The sequence below is a fragment of the Ammospiza nelsoni genome, chromosome 9 (assembly GCF_027579445.1).
Source record: "Ammospiza nelsoni isolate bAmmNel1 chromosome 9, bAmmNel1.pri, whole genome shotgun sequence".
In the NCBI taxonomy this organism is placed as follows: Eukaryota; Metazoa; Chordata; class Aves; order Passeriformes; family Passerellidae; genus Ammospiza; species Ammospiza nelsoni.
Genome location: NC_080641.1, coordinates 30,351,596 through 30,370,430, shown reverse-complemented (window position 1 = coordinate 30,370,430; position 18,835 = coordinate 30,351,596). Strand labels below are relative to the sequence as shown.

Sequence of the window (18,835 nt, the reverse complement as noted above, 5' to 3'; positions counted from 1 at the left end):
GCAGATCTCTGTGATCTGCTCCAGGTCACACAGAGAGAGCAGGAGGCACATGAACCTGCATCAAACTCACTGCTGAGTCCGATTTTCTGTTCCCCTTCCTGTGCTTGGTTTGACACCGCTCTAGCACGGCGGGGACGTTGGGTATTTCCAGCTGAGATGAGGGTATTTTCAGATGGCTTTGCAGCTGCAATGTCTGAGAGGGCTGCACGTCCTTTATTTGAATATCAAAGCTGTAATTTCAGTAATTTGAAACTTTTCTGTGCTAATTGTATTCTTTTCACTGATTAGTAAAAACACTTCAGGACTGTGTAGCTGCAGTGAAATTTATTACACCAAGTATGCTTGAACAAGGGTTGTGAAGTGAAGCTGATAATCTCCCTCTCCTCTCTCCCTTTAATGGTAAATATCTGAAGTATTTTTTATCTCCCCATTTTGAACCCATTCTGGAACATCTTGTTGCCACTTGCGTTTGCTCAAGCATGACTGTGAATTTAATGTGGAACTTCTAAGGGAACTTCTACCATGGGAGTGTTTTGTTGTGGTTGCCTTTAGTTTGGAAACAAGCAAACAACTGCAAGGGGAGAAGGAACTGACCGATCTCAGATTGTCATCTGTTGCTGGAAAAGTCAAAGGAAGCTATAACCAGTATAAGGGGTTGTATATTTTGACCTTCCAAGGATGGTTGCTCAATTTCATAAGGGGAATTTAGGAGAGGAAGAACAAAGAACTAAAGATGTGGAAAATGAGGCAGCGATATTTCTTGAAAGATGGATTGATATGGACATTCAGTACATTCTAGTTGCTCTTGAAAATAGAACTTGTGGTTTATTCTGAAAAACTGGCTGTGATTGAAGGGGAAGCTCACAGCTCAGGGAAGCACTGGAAAGTACTCAGGAGGAAAAGGAAGATAACTTTGTGTTTGTCTTCCTGATGAAATGCTTTTTGTGATAAATGTGGTAATTGTCTTGAAGTAGTTATGAGCTGCTTTGGTAAACGAGACAAAATCATGTAATATCAATTTGTATCCTAATTAGCTACAAGTCTCATTTTAGACTTGAGCATTGTGTTGCAGAGCTGAGAATGCTGTGCTGTGTTGTTGAAGGGAAACATGGAGTATTACACTGAGGCTGAGCTGGATGGAATCCTGTCCCGTGCACACATTGCCAGGATTAAGGTCTTGTTACTGGAATACACAGGATCCAAATACTTGCAGTATGAATGATGCCCTCATACTAATGAACTTATTATGTATAATCTAGAGCTAGAGATTTTGAGGTCCCTGGCAAACTTGTGGTGTTTTTGTGGTTTTTTTTGTTTTTGTTTGTTTGTTTGTTTTTTGTTTTGTTTTGTTTTTGTTTTGTTTTTTGATTTTTGTTTTTTTTTTTAAGAAATCAGCAAAATTGTTAAATAAAGATCAGAGTTTGTAATTTTTAGTGAAATGAGGAACCTGTTGCTCCTCTTTCTGTCCTGCAGATGAAGAATCCAGAGTATGCATGAGTATATTTTAACCTGCACATAGAGGGGACTGATGCTCCTAAAGCAGATAAAACCTAATTTCTTTGGTTGGCATTGCATCCACCATGTCAGAGAGAAGCTGCCTCTTAAAAGGCAGTTCATCTACTCTTTCATTTTGCACAGGCTTTGTTCAGTACTGATTAGAAGATGGTGGAGATTTTCTGTAGCAATTTGAAAATTAAATGGAACCATTTCTAATTATGCAGTGACAGACATCTCTGCAGAGAGGAGACAGCAGCTCTTGTGCCTGCTTCAGCTGTTCAATGGGAAAGAAAGTGCTCCATTTTTAAGTACTTGGTAATAATTGTGTAGAAATTTATAGTAAATATTTTCTTTACATTTGTTATTGCTGTGGGAGATATTCCTGGTTATATAATTGAAAGTGGTAGAAGGCTTCACCCTGAAACACTTCAGCTAAGACAATAAAGCAATAGAGGAAAAAGAGAGAAGTTGATTATTATTTTGAAATGGCATTGTAAGGAAACCAGTTTGCCTTGAGCTTACCTCCTTTTTGGCTGGCTAACTACAGGAAGAACATTTAAGGCCAGATTGTGCCTTTTGCAAACTCTTGAAATGAGTCCTAGAGCTTTGTGTTGGGATAGAATGTGGTATTTTGGATTTTCGTCAGGATAGAATAGCTTGTTTCTCCCCTGACACCTCATTGGGGTTGGAAGGGGAAATTACTTTTGTTTTTCTCAATGGATAGCTTTTGTTTGTTTGTTTTTAAGCCCTTTTGGAAGGAAGGTGGTGGCTGGATGGGGTGGGCAGACTGGTAATAATATCTTATTACACCTAAATGGGAATGTGCCAGAGGCATGAAAACATGGGGATTGACTGACAACAGAAGATGAAAAAGACTGGTGTCCCTGAAGGTGTTTTTTATTTCCTAGGTTATCATTCTAAAGTTCATAGGTTTATATCAAAGGTTGTAATTACTACAACACACATTACCCTTCTGAAGTGATCAACTTTGAAATGGAGCCATAATAATGTCTTTCTATTTTTATACACTGTGGAATCTGACCTTTCCTCCCTCCCTCATTTTACATCTAAAACAAGCTGAATTTACTCTGCAAATGGTTGTTAAAATCCCATAAAAAGAATTTTGCCAGGTAAATTCTAAGGCAGCACTTGGAAAGGTGTTGAACTGTAGTTTTTTCTTATCCCAGAAGAATATCCTAGATTATATTTGCATTTGTTTGTTTATTGTGGGGTAAACTTTGAAGGAGGAACAAGTCTATTACTAGTAAAAGAGTCTGAGAAACTTTTTTACTACTGTTTTTCCACTCACAGGAAATTCCAGTTACTGCAGTCATACTGATATCAAAATGAATATTGGAAGCACTAATGCAGTAAAGAATTGTTGGCTCACACTCTTAAGTACTGAATGAAAAGATTATTTGCACTTAGTGTTTCCATTGCAGGACTTGAACATGATGTTTCCTGTCCAGGAGTGACAGTGATCAGTTTGGCTGTAATAAGGAGACATTTGGCTGAACAAAGGGTGACATTGGGCAGGAGGGATGATGCACAGGAATCCAGCAGATGCACTGGCCAGCTCTGCTCTGCTTCTCTGCTCACAGCTTTAGTTTTGTGCCTAGACTTTTACTTTCTCATGAAGTAACATCTAGTAAGTCAAATACTTGAGTATTTGGGAGAACTACCCCTGTAGTTGCTGTGCAAAGTGTATCTCAGTGGGTAAATAAAATAAAGCATGTGAGGTTAAGGTAAGAAAATAAAGTGTGCTGTGGAGTGCTGGAAAATGATTGGAAGGTGTTTGTTGTATTGGTGTTGTGGCAGTCTGAGGGCTGGCAAAACTTGAAAATACTGTGTCAGGCTATTTTAAGGGATGTGTAACTGCATGTTTAGTTGATGGCTGAAATAATAAAAGTCTTTGGGTACCAGAGCAAAGTCAGAGCAAGGTTAAGCTATAAAAATGGAGGTATTGCAGTGAATACCAATGATGGTTTCCCAGCATATGTAATTTTTTATGTCTGGCTCTGGGAGAGGTATTTCCCACCCACCTCCTAGTAATCAAATAAAACCTTACCAGCTGTGTGGGCCTGTTGTTCTTCCCTCCTCCCAAACACCAAAAAACCCAAAACAAACAGCAACAACAAGACCCACCAAAAAAATGCCAAACACAAAACCCAAAGACCAGCTAGAAAATCAGAAGCTGAGTCTCTGGGGCAGTATGCTTGCTGAACAAGCTCTGAATGGAAGCTCTCCTGTTACTTCTAGCTGTTCTCTATAATTTGTATTTAGGATGTTCTGGCGATGCTGCACACTTTCTGTAATTGCACAAGATCACACTAAATGAATTTATACCAAACATCTTCTCTTAGTAATATTTTCTGATAATCAGCACCTGTAAACATGGAGTACTCAAGCAAAGGAGCAGCTGAGGAAAATGGATGTGGTGTTATTTGTAAACCATGAATACAATCTGTAGTAAAGGTTTTTACAAAGATGTGATTGGCAACATCCATGATGCTGTTGGTTTCCATATTTCCATTTGAACATCTAAATTTTAAATCCAGAGAAGCTGCTTTGTTGGATTCTGTTTGCACAAAGGTCTGCAAATACTGGGGTTTGACATTATATTCCTCTTAAGGGGGAGAACTCTGGTTTTGGATGATATTTGAAGTTATGTGCCTGGGCTTTTTTAGTAAGTATTGTGTAATTAGCTTGTATTATGCTCAGATGTTCCCACAGGGTTTGTGAGGGCAACACACACTGAATTCTAGGGTTATCCTCTGCCTAAATGCCTTTGGTTTAGGCAACCTGTGCTTCATGAAGGCAGGATCTGATTTTGTGCCTGTTTTTATGTTGGGGAAGAGAGGTAACCCTAACACTTCATTTCTTGGCAGTCTGTTGGGCAAGGGTATTTAGTGTAGGCCAAGAGATTAGGTTTTGCATTGTTTCAGGTCTTAGATTTTTTTTTTTTTTTGGTGATTCTAAGAATAATTTAAAAATAAAGAAAGAGCCTTTTCCAAAGAAGCTCTTTTATCCTTGTCCACTTAAATTTAGGTGAGCCCTGAATGTCTTGTAGAGGGCAGTGGAATGAAGGCCGAAGTTATCCCCAGCAAGGGTTCAAGTTACAAACCCCAAAGTTAGAATATTACTCCATTTTAATGTGGTACTGTTGCTGTGGGTTTAGTTTGGAATCCAGGGATTAATTTGGGTAACTGAAAATTTTGCAGACTGGTTGCATATGACACTAAATTCCAAAGAATTACACAGAGAACAGTGAACTAAAATGATATTGCTTTGTACTCTAATATTAGAGAGCAGTTCCTGGCCTGAGTGGTTTCAGGTTTCTGCTTTTGCCCCCAGGCAGTGTTGCCTGAGAGTTCTGTTTCACACAGCCTCACCTGGTGACCTGGCTGGGGGAAATCTGATCCGGGCTGGTGTCAATGGCTGCAAAACAAGAACTCAGTCCTGTAAAAGTTACAGCACGAGGAGCTGTCCTGGTTCCTCATCATTGTACGGAATAAATCCTTCATGCTTCTTTGCAGACCAGTGGAGTGTGTTTTATATCTTTATGTGTCCAGGGAGAGGGAAATTGAAATATGGATCTCCAGGGCTCATTTTTCCTCTGTGTCTCTTTTGCAGCTATCGAGTGCAAATCCTGTGTATGAGAAATTCTATCGACAGGTATGTATATTCTGGAAGGACAGACCTCATCTGGATTTTAAAGAATTGATATTCTTTTGCTATGGACTCAACATGATGAACAGTGTGTAAACAATAAAAGTTCAAGAGAAATTGTAGTGCTTTAAAATGAATTTTTATAGTAGCTAACATGTGGGTCTGAGCTCTATCAGTATAAATTTAATAATTGTAAGATGACCCTTATTTTCTAGGGAACTGCCAGGTGTGTATGACATCCCTCACTTGACTGTTTGTACAGACTGTGAGGTCTTGGGATGGAGTAAATTCTTTAAAAATGCTGTATTGATATGTTCTTGGTTACTTTTTACTAATGAAGATTAATTTCTTCCATTTGTAGCTCAGTTAGCATCATGTAAAACTTGATTCTCACTCAGAATATCCCCAGAGTTAATCACAGGATGTTGTAAGGAGTGAAATTTGGGTAGAAGGCCACTGAATGCAAAAAGAATGCCTGTAGTTCTTGCAGCTTCACTCAACAGATGCAAATCTTTTGACTTCATGATGCAAAAATAAAAAGTACATATAAATAAAATTTAAGAGTATAAATTTTATTTATCACTTGTCTTCTATATTTTGACACCAAGATGTCTTCATTCCTATAAATACAACTTTTTTTCTAAAAAAGCTGTTTCACCTATTCTGCAACAACAGTATTTTCTGTCATGTGCCTAATGTACTTTATTGTACAAATATATTGTAAAAACTTTCGAGGAAATTAAACTACTTGGCTGTATAAAACAATTAAAAATAATTTTTATTTGTAATACACCTGTTGAGTAATTGATGAAAAAAAACAACCAAGTTTTTTTTCCTTTGTGCAACTGGTAATGCTCCTCTAAGGTTATGGTGTATATGGCCTCCTTATTTAGGAGCTTCTTCTGTGTGTCAACATCAGAATGTAAACTTGTGTGCTGGGGAAGGGACAAGGCCATGATTTCTATCCATGCCCTATTTTCAGATTGTGCTTAGAAGATTAGTCCCATTATCAAGTGCAAAAACAGCAGCTCAGATGCATCAGCCTGGGATGCCTGAAGTCTGGGCTTGCCATTGTACTTCAATAAGGGATTTTCTCCACTGCAGGAGAGTAGCAGATTTGAAATTGCTAAACAAGAAGAGAGTGTTTACCTTGATCAAAGTTCAGGTGGCTCCTTGTGGCTGAAGGAGATACTATCACCCTCAGAAAGTTTTCCTTCAGATGGACAAATCCACTGTGTGTTTATCTCTAGGCATTGGATTAAAAACCTTTGGAGAGTCCCTTATAATAAGATATAAGAAAAGGCTGGGAACTGATTGTTCTGCACATTGGGGTTGCCAGCTCAGTCCTGACTCTGACTGTCAGGTACCACCTTTGCCATCTGCCTGTCTCTCCCTCCTGACTGCATTTGCTCAACCACTGAAGTGTGGAGCAAAAACTGAGATAAAGGAACTGAATTGAAGCACAGATGTGGTACTGGTTGCTAAGTCAGTTCTTCCATTTGTTGGAATACACAGCCTAGTGAAACTAGAGCACTATTTGTTGTCCAGTGGTTTCAGTAGTGAACAGGAACAGGGATTCCTTAAACATGATGTTACTGTTAGTGAAGTGGTGCCAGTGGATTTGTTTCCCAGAGGATTATTTTTCTGACTTGCTCAGATGAACTCTTTGCTGCAAGGATTTTTCCTAAAGAGGAGCTTTCAAATGTGTCTGAAGACTTTCAGTTCCACAAGGGAACTTTTCCCTTCCATTCCTCAGATAAGGAGATGTCAGATTTCAGAACAGAAATTCAGAGAGATGTTTCCCACTTTGTCTTATGGTGCTGGTGGAGTGTGCTGTTATATGAATTAATTCATCACCTGGAACAGCTCTGATGCTGAGCACACTTCCAGTTCTATCACAAACTTAAAGGAATTCATCTGGCAGAAGGTGTGTTGTGAAATGGGTGTAAATCCTGCCCTCTGTACTTAGAATGAGATTGGAACCTCAGCCTTTCAGTAGGCACTCTTTTCTTTCAAATAAATATTTTTCTGTTTAACCTTTTATAGACTGACTCAAAGGAGGGTGAGGTTGAAGGATAAACTTAAATACCTGTCATAAAGCACTAGGAAATTACTTATTCACTTGATGCAGTGCAGCAGGGAAGCAGTGCTGAATTCTTGGTGAGTCCTGAGCTGAAGCACTGTAACCTTCTGCCCTAATCACATCAGATGTATGTTTGTAACTTTTGGTAATTTCTGGTGCTACAAAAGACAGGTTGTAACAAGGGGGTTGTTGGCTGATGCAGCTGTGGAAACTGCTCCTTACACATCAGGGGAAAAGCTCTGCCAAGCTGGTGGACAAACACCAGCAATCATCCCAGTGCAATAATCAAACATAACTAACCCCACCCCAGCGCTCAAGACTCAGTAATTTGTAAAGAAATTGAAATCAGCCTTTTAAAAAAATAGTTACTAAGGTTTTGATAATTAATTGTACAAAAAGAAACTAGATCAGTATTGGGTTTAGTAAGAATCCTGCTTAAATCCCTTAAAGTCACCTTCCTCTGGCTTGGTCTTGGGGAACTAAAGAGTAAACACAGCTGATAGTGTGGTGTTCTCTGACTTGCTTGAAGGAGGAGTGCTGGGCTGGAGGTTTTCTGAGTGGATGCCAAGATTGCTGTGTTACATGCAAGGTCAACTCCACTATTTAAAAGGGGTTTGATGCTCTGTCTTGGCAGCTTTGTGCCTGTAGATGAACAGCTCTCCCATAACTCAGCCCAACTGCTGGACTGTAGTGTTTGCAACCTTACTGCTCTGACCAGGGCATCCTCAGTTACAGGAAAAGCCCTCTCCTAATTAAAATCACACTGGTTATGTTAAAAACAATAGTTGTTTTCACTTTCATATTAAATTACAATTTGGGGATTTGAGTGTGTTTTGTTCCCTTTCAGAAATATCTACAGACAACTGCTGCAGCATTCCTTCCAAATGATAAATTCCCCACAGTCTTTCAGGAGCCAGCTCTAATCCCATCTTGGGAAGCTGTTAGCTTTGAGCACCTTGTGTGTGCTGCAGCTGTGAGCTTGGGCAGCTGGTCTTGTGTTCCAAACACAATATTGAATATGGCCTTTGTTTAAACACAAAGCTGTGGGACTGGAAATGGTGCAGTTGTCATCATCATCACCCTACCTGTGGGCTGGAGTAAGGCTGACAGTCTGAATTGACTGAAGATGCACTTAATTCTATTTTCCATACTGTGTCCTTTTTAAGAATCCTTTTCTTTAGGCTCTCAAGGATTCTCAGCTTTTTCTCTATTTCCCTTGCCCTTACCATCACCATGTAGGTGATGTAAGTCTTCCTTTTTCTTTTCCCACTTGAAAAGGTTTAGTTTAGATACCGTTTCCACTTAAGAACTTGAATAACTCTCTATTTTAATGATTCTCTATTGATCCAGGGAGAAATGCACACTGATTGGTATGCTGCCAATATCACCAACTTCTTCACTGTGTAAATAAATTTCACTTTAGGGAGTATTCCCCTCTGCTGTGATGGTAAAGGTATCTTCAAAGCAGGGCTTTCTTTTTCAGACACTGACAGTAACGAGCGCAGAGCTGGACAATGAAAAGTAATCAAACCCTGGAATTCTCTGTTCTTAAAAATCACATGTTTTGATGGCATCAAGAAGAAAAGCCTGTGATTAGGAGAGGCTAATTAGATAGGTTCAGAAGATAGTCCTCAGAGTGACTGTTAACTTGAGCATTCTTCTTCTGTAGCTTTTTGAGAGCTTGTGTAAAGAGATGGCATCAATTCAAAAGCCAGTTTGTCATGTGAGGATTTTTTTCTCTCCCAGGTCGATTCTGCTAATGCTGGAAGAGTGTTAGCTTCTGATGCAGCTGTTTTCTTGAAAAAGTCTGGATTGACAGATTTGGTACTTGGAAAGGTATTTAATGGCAATTCTTTAATTTATTTAATTATCCTGTCTTCTTGATTCAGTTAGTATCCTGTTCAAATTAAAATACTTAGTAGTATTGCAGGATACATGATCTTCCCTAATGTGTTTTCAGTTGTTCTATCCAATAGTTCCAATCGTTTCTATTCAGTCGTAGAAATTATTGCAATATTTAAATTTGTCATCACAATTAAGTGCTATCATGAAAGTTAGGATGTGCACTTTCCTCCAAGAGTCCATTATAAATGGAGGGAGGACTTGCCAGCTTCCTCTGAAGTGCTGTGAACCCTTTATTATTTTTATGTTTCAGATTTGGGACCTAGCTGATACAGATGGCAAAGGTATCCTGAACAAACAGGTATGATTATTTATGTGGTGCATGACTCTAACCATTACCCAGCCTTGAAAACAGATGAAAGTTGAAATTTTTTGGTTCAGGAAAGCAGTTTTTCTAACAGATTTTTCTAACAGATTTTTTCTAATTTTGGCTGGCTGTGTAATTCCCATTTGAGTGGAAGCTACAATAAATTAAACAGCCTTCAGCTGCCTCATCAGCTTTTCTCCAGGTTGTAAAATGGGCTGATGTGTAGCTGTGCAATTTGCTGAGAAGTAATTTAAGCTTTAGTGTACTGCATTTACAAAGAAGGTTACTTTCTTCTCATAATCTTGTAGGAAACAAAGCAGGAATTAAAATTCTTGTAAAATCTTCAAAATTCTTATTACTTTAATTTTGGTGGACTTGACATTGGTACATTCTGTTTGGAGTTGTCCTTCCCAAGCTGTGGCAATGAGCAGTGTGGGGACAAAATTTACATCTCAGTGGTGCTACCACAAGTTCTAATGTGTGTTGCTGTTTGGTTTGAAATATAAATAACAGTCCCTGGATAGGGAAATGCTTCTTCCCATGGTAGGAAGAGGAGGAGGCTGTAATGTCTACCAAACAATTTGGGGCTTTTTTGGGCTTCTTTTGGTTCATTTTTCTGTTTTTTTTCTGCTCCATCAACCATCTGTGGGATCAGCTCAGTTCCTCCAACATAAACAGCTGCAATTACACTTCAGATTTTCACTGTTCTGTAGAAGAACTGAGTGCTGAGAATTGACTACACTGGCCAGAAATTTACTAAATTCTTGGAAAATTAATTGCAAACTTTTTCTTACAGCAGGAATCCAGCATTTGCTGGCTGCTGCTTTCTGTCACTTTCTGTCCCCCTTTGAAGCCATGTGCAATTTTTCATCTATATAGTAATACTAGAAAAGCTCTTAATTCTTCTGAAATGTTACTATATTTTAAAATTATATTTTAATATCTATTTTAATATATAATATATATATTTCTCTTTTTTTTCATGTTATAAACCCTTCAAAATTTATTTTTCCCCTGTAGGAATTTTTTGTGGCTCTGAGACTTGTAGCCTGTGCACAGAATGGATTGGATGTTTCCCTGAGTAGTCTTAACTTGCCTGTTCCTCCACCAAGATTTGTAAGATTTCATTTTTAATTGAACATATTATTAAGAACTGCTTTTAAGTGAAAAATTAGGAAGGTTTGGTGTAAACCCCAAACACTTCAGAGGGTGATGTTGTAGGGCAGTGGGGCCCTACAACAGGGAGAAAATCAAGCAGCATGGAATAAGCTGCTACATGTTCTAGTGGGGATTTGAATATAAAATTGTGTATAATTTGAAGATATGTGGTATTTGTTCTATTAGTGTTATCCTTAATGGAATAAACATTTTAAATTTTTTGCTCTAAATTTTGGTATGAATGACTAAAATGCAGTTCTGGCTTTGAGAAGCAGCTTTTCAAATAAGGGGGTGGTTTTGCAAAGTCAGAATCATATCTCTTTTAATGTGTCTGCTGGTATTTTGTCTTGTTTTTCCTTAGACTGATACTAGTAGTCCTTTGCTACTCAGTGGAACAGCATCAAGTGATCTGCCATGGGCTGTAAAGGTAAACTAAATATTAGCTGTTACCTAGAATTGTTATCTGGTTTGCAGGAAAACCTGTCTTAGAAAAATCTAATGCTGCATTTCTAAAGTTTGATAGTTACCATTCCTGTCAAATTTATAATTGGGCTAATAGACCTAATTTAATAAGGACACTTGACTCTTGGGAAATCTCTTCATGTTTAGAAATTTAAAATAAAGAAAAAAAAAGGTTGTTACCTGAAGTCATGAAAATAATTGAAGAGGAAATCTCACGGGGTTTTGATGAGTCTCTGACTTAAAAATAGTATGTTTTAGATGTTTTCTTATAAGCATCAGGAAGTGCAATGTGTCTTTATTAGAAAAAGTTAACACTTTTGAAGGAACTTCTGCTTCTTATGCTCTGAATGTGACTGTTTGTATAAGTAATATTTTTCTTCTGCCCCTGCAGCTGGAAGACAAGGTCAAGTATGATTCTATTTTTGACAGCCTAAATCCAGTGAATGGACTGTTGTCAGGGGATAAGGTGAAACCTGTGCTCCTCAACTCAAAACTGCCAGTGGATATCTTAGGACGAGTAAGAATATCTTTCTTCTTAATTGCCAGTTCCCAACTAATACCTGTGCTGCACTCAGCAATACCTGTTTTTCAAATTGAAGATTTGTAGTCACAAGCCTAACTTTTATATTAGGTTTTATGGAGTGTGACTTTTGAACAGAAAAATAAAATTTCTTTTGCTATTTGGATAGATCACCTCCAGCTGCAGTTTATCAGTTATGTGTACTCTTTAACACTTGGGTCAGGCTGGGTGCCTCTGTCTCCAACTTAAAAATCTCTCTGCTTTTGTGTGATTTATGTGAATTTACGCTGCTCACTGCAAACTAATGCTGTTAATAGAACTGGAGCTATGGTGGAGGGAGGGCGTTCTCATGTTTGTTTTTAATGAGGTTTTAAGTAGGAAAGTGCTGCAGTTGAGTCAGAGATCCCTATATTCTGCTTTTTCTTGGTAGGTGTGGGAATTGAGCGATATTGACCGTGATGGAATGTTGGATCGAGATGAGTTTGCAGTTGTAAGTATCTTCTGCCTCTTGGGATTTTGAAAGCCTGATTGCAGGGTTTTAAATAGATGCACTGTGTATTAATTTCTGACTGTGTGGTTCATGTATTATCTTTATTCAGAGTCCTTAATCAAGTTTTAGTGCTGTTTAATGTTTCTGTCAGTTTGTTGCATGTGTCTCAGTGCACAGCATAACTTTCATTGTGGGTTAGATGAGCCATTAAAAACTTACACCTGAGATCTGCTGTCCCATGAGACACTTGAGTGTTTGCATGAGTTTTACCTTAACCTTCAGAATTTATAGAACTTGAATGCCTCAGGGTATCCTTGAGGAAAGTTTGTAGCAATTTAGAATTTTAACACTGTTAAAGCCAGGACTGATGAAATAATGTAAGAAGTGTTAAATTAGAGATGGCCACAAGAAAAGAATTAAATGCTAAGTGGACGAATTTCTGGGAAAATGGTGGTAAATTAAAGTGTTTGAAGTCTTCTCTCAAATAAAATTCCACAAGTACTGGCACAAGCTTGGAAGATTATTTTAATATTCTAAAAGATACTGAACTTCACTTGCTAAGCACTGATCCTCAAAAGAAAGTGGTAATGAAAAACACAATTTAGAAGGCAATGAGCTGCATCAATTGAGGGGCTTGTGAAGGGGAAACATAATGAAAAAATGCTACAAAGCTATTTTTTAATGAATTCTTTAGTCTCTTTATATATGTATATATATTTCTAATATATTTACATCCACATACCTTTTTTTTTCCTTGTTCAGGCCATGTTTTTGGTATACTGTGCTTTGGAGAAAGAACCAGTGCCAATGTCCTTGCCTGCAGCTTTGGTGCCACCATCCAAGAGAAAACCTCTCAGTGTTCCAGCAGCAATGCCACTAATACCATCTTCAACCAAAGAATCTCATCAGTCCTTGCCACCTGTGGGCATTTTAGCTGCCAAAACACCATTAACACAGGTACATCTCTAAAGTTACTGGGGATTGGAAGGTTTCTGCTCTTAGCTCTGTGCTTCAGAGACTGCCTGTGTGAAGAGACTTGATACAAGTTTTTAGTTTGCTTCTTGCCCTGTTAGTTGGTTTTAGGAGGCTGATGGGAGGACCAGATGGAGAGGTGTAAAATTTACCCTGTTTTATTTTCCTAGATGTCTTCAGATATAAACAATTGGATAAAAATATTGTTTAGTACAGATTTTGAAGATATTTTTAGAACAAATTATTTCAAGCTAAAAAAAAAAAAACAGTGGTCCAGGTACACATCTGCAGAGCACAAGTTTTCTGGATGAGGACTGATAGGAATGTGGACACATTCTTAAAACAGTTTGTGGCAGTCATGTATGTGTGCATGTGTGCAATTTGGAGAATTAAAATGGAATAGATAAATGCAAGCAGTGGGAGAAGAAAACAAAAGGTGGAGCACATCTACCTAGACACAGATTTGATTTTTGTTCTGAATGTGATTATTAGGCAACTTGATGCCTCTTACCCTCCCCAGATATCTTATTTACTCCTCATCATTTTAGAGTCCAGAAGTTGGGAAATGTCTTTCCAAGTAGCTTATATATAACTTGTTATATTCAAAATAAGAAAAAGCATTGATAAGGGTATTTAAGGTAAGAACTGTGGTACTTAATGCATCAGGTGTAGCTTGGACATTTGGGTGCCCTTATTTGAGTAATCAGTAAGAAACTGGCATCTAAATTTTGGAGGTGCCAAGGTTTTAACCTGGAAATTTCCTTGCCTTGAGGGTACGTCTTGCTGTATGTATTGCAAAGCGGTGCCATTCTGGGTGAGTTTGTGTACAGCACCATTTGGGAGGCATCTGTTAATTGTCTGTGTGAAATTAATTAACATCCATACATGCACTTGAAGCTGTTCTCACTCAAAAAACCCCAGACATCTTTATATTAGCTGAATGTTGTGAAAGATTGCTCAAGTAACAGAAGTGGCTCTAATTCCCATCTTTACCTTGTTCAGATGTAAATTTTTCAGTTTAGAATGTGCCCAATTATTAACAACCTGGGCTTGAGCAGCTCTCCAGTCCCTCCAGCTAAAGCTTCTCAGCTGTGTAAAGGGGAATAAAATTAATAGAGCCAGACAGTCAGCAGGGCTGTGACTGAGCACAGGGATGATGAGAGAGGAGATCCAGGTCCAAAGAATGCCTTGGTTGGGGGGCAGAGCAGCACCAAGCAGCCTGGCTGCTTTCCTGAGGGAAATGCTTCTATTTTTCAGTTGCTTGAGGATCACTGCATGTCTGTTTAGGAGGATAAAACTGGTTCATGAACTAGGTACCTGTATCACTTTTTTTAAAATCTGTGCTGTAGTCCTTGAATTATGTAAGTCTGAACTGGAAGCAGAACTTGCCTGTATCTTAGTGTTGTGGTTTTGGTTTTTTCCCTTCCATCCTCACCCCCCTTCAGTGGGTTGTGTCGCCTGCAGACAAAATTAAGTACGATGAGATCTTTGTGAAAACTGACAAGGACATGGATGGATTTGTGTCAGGTGTGGAAGCCAGAGAACTGTTCCTGAAAACAGGACTGCCTTCTGCTCTCCTTGCACATATCTGGTAGGTTTTTTCCCTGTGACAGCTGTGTAGATGATGGCATAGTTCTCACTTCTTGCTATGCTGGCATTTCTGAAAGTGACATTTCTGGATATAATAGCATGGCCTTTGTATAACCAGTGATAACTTACTTGCTTCTGCTCTGGGACAGAAATGGGTGGAAATCAGGTTTATGTCTGAGCACAGATTGTTACAAATGCTGCGCTTCAGCTGTCCCTTTGTATTTAAGACATCACATCATCACAGGTATCTGATCACTGATCCTACTCATGTACTGGGAAAGGAAAATGTTTCTATAAAATTGTTAGCATGCAAGATTTATGTCCCACCTCATTCTACAACGTCTTTCCTTACAGCTATGTATTTATTTGGCATTACTCATTACAGAAATGCCTTCATTACACTCAGAGCTTTTTAATTCTTCCTGTGCTATGAGCTGTTGCCAGGCATACTGATAGGAGCAACTTTTTTTTCCCCCGAGTTATGGTTAACACAACTGCTAATTTAGGAAAATCAGGAAAATATAAATAAACTTGTGTTGGTTCTGAAGGTGTTGCCAGTGACCTACAGCCCTGATTGTGCTTTTCACCAGAGCACAGCTGTGGGCCCCAACATGCAAAATGAAAGTGGCTGTGTGTGTTTGAGTGATGTTTCCTATGCCTCTAGTTTTGCTTTAGAAGAAGAGATACACCCTAGCAATTTTCACATTTATAAATGACAGCAACTACACTAAAGAGGGCTGTACTTGGAGAAATGAGGATCTTTTAAATTTCATGTGCATCTCTGTGCAGGGCTCTCTGTGACACCAAGGACTGCGGGAAGCTTTCAAAGGAACAGTTTGCTTTGGCTTTCCATTTAATTAATCAGAAGTTAACAAAGGGCATTGATCCTCCTCAGGCTCTGACTCCAGAGATGATTCCACCTTCAGACAGGGGTGTCAGTTTACAGAAGGTAAGGATGGGTTTGGCATTTTTGGCGTACATCCCAAACAAATAATGTCGATTTCAAAGGCTACGCAAGAAGCAACCTCAGTGCTGGCATACGTTAAATTTATCACAATATCAGGAAGTAAACAAATCTTAGGTGCAAAGAATTGACAAAAAAACTTCCATCCATATTTCAAAATGAAGCTGCCATTTATTACACGTGCCAACCAAGCAGAGAGATCTTATGTTGGGAAAGCATTATTTTCTCTTTTGAAAGAATAATCCTTCTGCTGCTATTTACAAGAAATTTGAGTTTCCATCTAAAGTGACATGCACAAGTTCACTGCTTTTCTCCTAATATGTTCAGTTACCTTTTTTACATCAATCTTTTTAGTAAAAAGTTTGGAAGCAATGTGAGCTAAAAGTTTAGAGTTATTTAAAATTTTAAAAGTAAATGGCCCCCACTTTATACCTCACAGGTAGTTTGGATATCTCCATAGACTGTTGGTTGCCATCTGTCTTAATCCAGCAGTTAGCTGTACCCCAGCAGTTCAATTTGCAGCTATCAGAATGGTAGAGGTCATCACAGATTTTACATGTTTTACACATCATGAAGTCTGATGTGAGTTATCTTTTCTTGGTTGTGCAATACATTGACCTAATTCTGCAACTTTCTTAAACAGAATGAAAAATTCACACCTGGAAAAATGAAACTCAAAATTTGGCACTACTTTTTGAGTTTCTGTAACTGGTACCTAATTTGTTTTTACATTCTGTTTTTAAAAAGTAATTGCTTTATTTGCAACTCTACTAATCTTTTTTGTATGTTTGCTTTCCTTTCTATGTCTCTTTTCTAGTTTGGACTGTTTTTTCCATTCTGCACCACTCTGCTTTTCATCCTTATTATTCTGTCAGTTTGTTAACTCTGCTTTCTCAAGGTTAGAGAAACTTTGCTTTTCTAATATTTACTGTCTGTTGGTTTAATTATGAGCATCCTTCTAAGACTCTCACACAGTCATGAATGAGCTCAGCACTTCTCTCAGGTTCTGCTGATTTCCAGAGTTGTTCATCCAGAGTAACCCTGGGGTTCTCCCTTGAGCCCAAACCTCTGGGGCTGCTTAAACTGAAAACAGAAAATCCTGTGTTTTCCTGGTGAAATTGCAGGGGAAGTGGTGACAGGATTAATACCCACAGATTCACTGAAGATAGCACAGAAAATTGAGCGATTAGAAAGCATTAGATGTTGGTTGCTGCTGTTCTGTGGATGTAAATTGATTTTGTAAAACTCTCAAAGACATCAGTGTGATTTTTATTTCATTGCTGACTTTAATGATGAGTGAGAATATTGTCTAAGAAGGTAAGTTAGCTTTCAATTAGCTCTGTAAATCCTGAACAAGAGGGTTTTTACTAAATTAAGCTGAATCTTCAGCTCATTTTGAGCTTTTTCAAAAGGTGTTGTCTTGTTGATATGAAAGAACTTTTTTTATTCAAGATTATTGTTCAATATTTTTACTCAAAGGCTTGAGTCAGTATTAAGAGATAGGCTTTTTGCTGAGATAGGTTTTCTTGATGTGGTGTACATGGTAAAAAAAGAACCCAAACTCCATGTTAGGCTTTCATTTTCTGAGCTGACCCATACAAAGGTGATAGCAGAAATATCAGTAAGTAAAATGGTATTTCATTGTGGTTTAAAACTTGTTGCTGTGTTTTCTGACCCAGAACTATTTGTAGTCACCACTTGCATGTCAAGCCATAAAAATGAAACTTTTTTGTAAGGTCCTCTCAAAGAATTTTGATGGGAATTTCCTTTTACTACAACTTTGAGTTAAAAACTGGAGGTGCTGCTTTACGTGCATGTTGCAATGTAGTAATGGCAGCCTGAGGTTCTAACTTGTCCTTGTTAATGTGTATTGAAGCTAAAATATGTTGGCTTTTATGTTCCTGCCCCCCACCAGTTCTCCTGAATATTTGAAAATAAGATTGAACTACTTTTTCCTCAAGTTTGCTGCTGGCATTAGTGTGCAGAATTTCTTTAACTGGTGAAAGAAGGAGGCCTGGAAAAAATTTTTGTAACAGCTGATATTTCCATGTGTTTCTTCTACCCTTGTCATAGGAGAAGTAAAAACCCCCATTGGAATTCCATGATCAACTCTGCAAAACTCCTGAGTAATTCCTGTAGAGCAGGATTGAGCATCATAGAGAGTTTGCCCATTTGAGAAGCTGTACACTAACCAGTTTAAGAACAGCTGTATAGTTGGTTCTTTGGTTGGGTTTTTTTTTGGTTTTTTTTGTTTTTTTTTAATTCCCAGTTCATACCATTTGTGCTAGTAAAATATACATGAGTAGTCTGTAGCTCTGCTGCATAACACTCTCAGCCTGTGTGCTCACAGTTTAGGTGTTCATAGCTCTTGGTTTTTTTCTTCCCCAGAGTATCAATTTGAGCAAGCACATAGTTAATAGTATCTTGCTTTATCTGTTGAGAAACTTGAGCATTTAAAAACTTTTGTGCTATTTTGGGGGTATCACTTGCCTTTTAAAATTATATGTATGTACTTGTCCTCAGAGTGTTGTGTTTGTCCTGGATGACTTTATTCAAGACTTGAAGGAATGGATGTATTTATAGGAAGTAGCTACAATGGTTGTTGCTTTGTGAGCATGTTCATGTTGTGACAAGGCACAGAAGAATAATTACAGCATTTGTAATTTCTGTCTTCAGCATTTGTTCTCTATCCATTTATGTGTACTTGTTTTGAAACAAATAATTTGTATTACAGTCATTGTCTACAAAGACATTAAGTAAATGGGAACTCATGGGTGTAAGTTACACTGTGACTTTGTATTATCAAAGTTTCATTGAGTACTCTGGAGGTTCCTGTTAAACAAGCTCAGTATCCCTTAAATCCTTGCAAGTCAGTGTCTACTCTGCAACATGACGATCACCAAGGTGAAGAAATATAAAAGTAGTAAGAATGAATGCAGGAAAACCACCTAAATATTTGTAACATGAGACTTATTTTAGAAGAGGATTCTATGTTTTTTTGTATGATTAGATAGTCCTGTGCTTTTGTGGGAGGTGTCTTCAAGGAGACAAACTCTCTTTGAATTGAGCTGTCTCCATGCTTTGGCTGTATGTTGTGTTCTGCTCATACAGCATCTGTACTCTTCTGGGGTTTCTAAGATTGAAGGTTTGAAATGCAGTGCTACCAACAGCATCTGTACTCTTTTGGGGTTTCTAAGGTTAAAGGTTTGAAATACAATGCT

At 38.2% G+C, this 18,835-nt stretch overlaps 1 protein-coding gene across 5 annotated transcripts in view; it reads left to right on the top strand.

The window, feature by feature from the left end:
• EPS15 (epidermal growth factor receptor pathway substrate 15) overlaps positions 1-18,835 on the top strand; it is a 68,294-nt gene that overhangs the window by 22,884 nt on the left and 26,575 nt on the right. For all 5 annotated transcript variants that reach the window (XM_059477934.1, XM_059477938.1, XM_059477933.1 and 2 more), the window contains 10 exons: positions 5,131-5,172; positions 8,996-9,085; positions 9,405-9,452; positions 10,479-10,574; positions 10,978-11,043; positions 11,470-11,595; positions 12,029-12,088; positions 12,851-13,045; positions 14,506-14,651; positions 15,440-15,599. In XM_059477934.1, the coding sequence (XP_059333917.1) occupies positions 5,131-5,172; positions 8,996-9,085; positions 9,405-9,452; positions 10,479-10,574; positions 10,978-11,043; positions 11,470-11,595; positions 12,029-12,088; positions 12,851-13,045; positions 14,506-14,651; positions 15,440-15,599 (1,029 nt within the window). The remainder of the gene's footprint in view (positions 1-5,130; positions 5,173-8,995; positions 9,086-9,404; positions 9,453-10,478; positions 10,575-10,977; positions 11,044-11,469; positions 11,596-12,028; positions 12,089-12,850; positions 13,046-14,505; positions 14,652-15,439; positions 15,600-18,835) is intronic.